Raw genomic sequence first — 3,830 nt, 5'->3', positions numbered from 1 at the left:
CTTCATTGCCAAATTGGCTTCGAGTGAACCTTGGGTACCCCTCGGTAAGAAAATGGGAACTTGTGTTCACTTCACAGGCTGTTCAGGCTCAGTCTAGAGTTCATATTAAATATTATGCTGCCTGGAAATGTTAAGTTATGCCTTGCTTTAGAGTCCTCTGAGGAGCATTAGATGGGAGTATATTGTATTTTATGGAGTTTAGCAGAGCACATGAATATTTTATACTGAAACAAAATGTCTTGACAATTGCCTTTCACATTTTATGCTGGTTTCCTTAGATACTAAAGGTTTTCCTTAGACTCATTTAGTCGGGTAATGAATATGTCATTCCTCATGGCCCTGTGAGGTTCTGTTGTCTCAGTTGAATAAACTCAGAGGCTGAATTCAACTTTAGGAAAAGACTGGTCATCGGATGAAGTTTCTTTTTTGAAAAGCTGAGGAAGTACTTTATTAAGAGTAAGAGAATCAGCTGAAGAGATTTAGAGGTTGCTTGGCTGCGAACACAAATCTCTGACCTGCTTTTTGTAGAAAGAATTAACCATCAGGATTCATATGAGCTTCCATGGAGAGGGTAGAATTCTGCCTCTTTCTTTATGCTGGACTTCAGAAGACAGAAACAGAGAGAAAAGTAAATGGTATCAAATTTCTAAAAGACACAATAGGGCTTTATATAGATTTCTTGTTTTAAAATTTTTATAGCAGGAAATTGTATACAGCTCTGTACAGATTTTTTATAACCATGCGGTCATCGGAGATTCTGAGATGAATTTCTCCAGTATTCATTAGTGTGCCCTAGAGATGGTATCACTGGATCACTGTCAGGCATGTCCTCTCCAGGGTAACTCCCTAACAAACAGTGTTGCTAACAGAAGACCTCTTGTTCATTAACATTTTTGCAAGATTAATATTAATTATTAATAAGCTGAAAATGCCATGATATTAGAATTGCACTAGTCTTGCATATCAGGCTAAGATGTTAGCAGTGACTATAATATCAAGTCCTTATTAATTCATATCAAGAGAAAACATAGTATGGAATATGCAAAACAAAAATGAAATCAAGGAATTCTTTAAGTCGAGGCTGAAGAAGTGAACAGCAGGAAAGGCTTGATGAATGTTGACTGCAAATCTATAGTGAAACCTGAGCGTGATTGAGACGGTGAGGGAGGTGGGCCTGTTGTTTCCACGGGCACCAGTTTGGGAAGCAGATGTTTTTAGGGCACCTTTCTTTGTCTCCATCACAGAACCTCAAAAACTTCCCAGTGCTGGGAGAAACCACTCCAGTCAGCCCATGGCAGCCCAGTCTCCCACAGGAGTCCACACCTCTCAGACTGACACTGAGGGCAGTAATGCCGTGATGAGACTTTGCTTCCTTAAGGCAAGAAAAGACGTTGTAGCAACAGGTAAAATATGTATCTATACTTTGCAAGTAGTTGAAAAGGGAGCAGTAAGGGAGGTTTAGTGTATTTCTGTCTAGGTCTCGCAGCACGTGCATGTAGCTCACAAGTCAATGGTGAGTCACGGGAGGCCATGGCCAGGGCAGAGGGGGTCGGGGTTGGGGGGATGGGTCCGGCAGCATGAGCCAGGCTAGATCCTACTACTAATTTATCCAGTGTGTCAAGCTGTGTGTGTCAAGATCAGGGTGAGAATAATTCTGACTGACTAGCTGACGTGGCAGCAATTGCATTGTTATTTCAGCCATGGCAGAAAGAAGTTTGTATACAATAGGGACACAGCAGGCTTGCTCTAACCCTGCAATATATGAGTCAAATCCTAAGTCCACACACAGCAAAACAGTGGAGTCAGACTGACGTCCAGGCATCTGGTATCATGATAGGCTGAAAGAAAGGTGAGGGGCTTGGAGGTTGGAGCAGTAGCAAGATTTGGAAAACAACTGCTGGTCCCGGGCCAAGAGCTGCCTGCTCTCTGTCTTTATAAACTTATATACCGGTGGACGTAAAGTGTGTGCGCCATTTAACATTGTTTAACATAGTAAGTTGCACATGAACTTTATGTCCAGCCTATGTATCTGTGTGTGTGTACAAATATATATATGTATACACATAATATATTTTATATATTATATACAATATGTTTAGTTTAAATATATATGTGTGTGTATATATATATATATATATATTTTTTTTTTTTTTCTTGGTAGTGCTCTGAGTTTCCTTACTGGTGTACACACTTTCCAGAATAACTGAGAGTCTTGGTCATAATTTCTCTTGCGACGTATGTTAACACTGATGCTACCAGGTGATTTACTATAGTTATTTAATATGATATAAATGAAATATCCATTGGCTTAAATTTTCATCTGTTGCAAATGACAATATTAGCATGGTGTTGATGCAATTACCTCTTTCTTAAATAAAAATGTGCTTTGGAGAATAATGCATTTTTTTGAACTTTCATTTAAAATAAAAATTGTATTTTTAGAAGTTATTTCTTTTTTTGTTTTGAGACTGAGTTTCTCTATGTTGCCCTTGGTAGAGTGCCATGATGTCACAGCTCACAGCAACCTCATTCTTGGGCTTAACGATTCTCTTGCCTCAGCCTCCCGAGTAGCTGGGACTACAGGCGCCCACAACGCTGGCTATTTTTTTTTTTTTTTTTGGTTATAGTTGTCATTGTTGGTTAGCAGACCCAGGCTGGGCTTGTACCTGCCAGCTTTGGTGTATGTGGTTGGCGCCCTACTCACCGAGCTACAGGTGCTGAGCCTAGAAGTTTTTTCTTGGCATTAGGAATCTGGACATATATGTTGTAATTTGTAAATTAAATTAAACATATCTGAACCATGTTTTTCAACCTCCCCTATTTAATTTGGAACTGGAAAGTCTGCACTATATTCATATAAAAATTTTCATCATTAAGAATCAATAAATGTATACCCTGCAATTTTAAAAACACTGCAGGATATTTAGAATAGACCTTGAAACCATTACATTCTAAAACTTTGTTTTATAGAACTTACTTATCCTTACAATGTGAACTATCATCCTGAAATCACTCTGAGCTTCTCAATACTGTTTTTTTCTTAATGTTTTCAGTATTCCCAGTTTGTTTCCACTGAAACAGCTACATGCCATTACTGCGCCTTAAACAGATAGGATTGTTAATTGCTAGCACATTTGTGAGGCAAATTGGAAGCCATCTGCAGGTTGATCAAATGATAGGAAGCTTGACGCAGAAGAATAGTTCAGGTAAAGTGCTTCTGCAAAGCATCTAACAATGGAAAGTGAAAAGGTTAGTTCTAGGCTTGTTAACTAAAAAAGGGTTCCATAGGGCTTACTCTAATCCTTGATGAAAAAAAAATTTTTAAAGGCTATGTACAGAATTCAGGGCCTGCTGCTAAGCAGAGCGACCAGTAGCTGTGCTGCGTCTCTCTGCATCACATTGGGGCTGAGAACTTTTTACCTGTCTGCGCCCCCAGTGGCTTATTAGGGAAGATGGATTTACATAATCAGAGGATTATCATAATGTTGAAATCAGGCTTATCCATTCACTTGAAGAAATTAATTGTATCTTATAAAAACTCAAAACATCAAAATAACGAATGAAGGAAGGGAACAAAGTGTAATGGGACATTTGCATAAATCATCTCATTCAATTCTCAAGAAAACCTGGTGGTGTTGTCACAGGTCAGCTCCACTTATGTGGGAGAGACCTGGAGTGGTGGGCCTGGCCCTCCAGGTGACTCCCCTCTGCCACACGCAGGGTGCCCACAGGGCGGGCCGGAGGACTTGTTTCTGGGGGTTGTCATTAGCATTTTCTAACTGGGTTTTCCCTCATGTTAGGAGGTGCTACCCTGGTGTCCTGTGGAGGAT

The 3,830-nt window shown here is 39.8% G+C and overlaps 1 protein-coding gene across 1 annotated transcript in view; it reads left to right on the top strand.

Moving 5' to 3' along the window:
- Nucleotides 1-3,830, top strand: part of WDR49 (WD repeat domain 49) — a 158,817-nt gene that overhangs the window by 98,179 nt on the left and 56,808 nt on the right. Inside the window, exons 13-14 of the mRNA XM_023516015.1 lie at nt 703-775; nt 1,245-1,447. Of these exons, the coding sequence (XP_023371783.1) occupies nt 703-775; nt 1,245-1,447 (276 nt within the window). The remainder of the gene's footprint in view (nt 1-702; nt 776-1,244; nt 1,448-3,830) is intronic.

Source organism: Otolemur garnettii, unplaced genomic scaffold, assembly GCF_000181295.1.
Source record: "Otolemur garnettii isolate 467f Iridium unplaced genomic scaffold, OtoGar3 scaffold00084, whole genome shotgun sequence".
Taxonomy (NCBI): Eukaryota; Metazoa; Chordata; class Mammalia; order Primates; family Galagidae; genus Otolemur; species Otolemur garnettii.
Note: the sequence above shows the minus strand (reverse complement) of the source record. Positions and strands in the feature narration are given on the sequence as shown.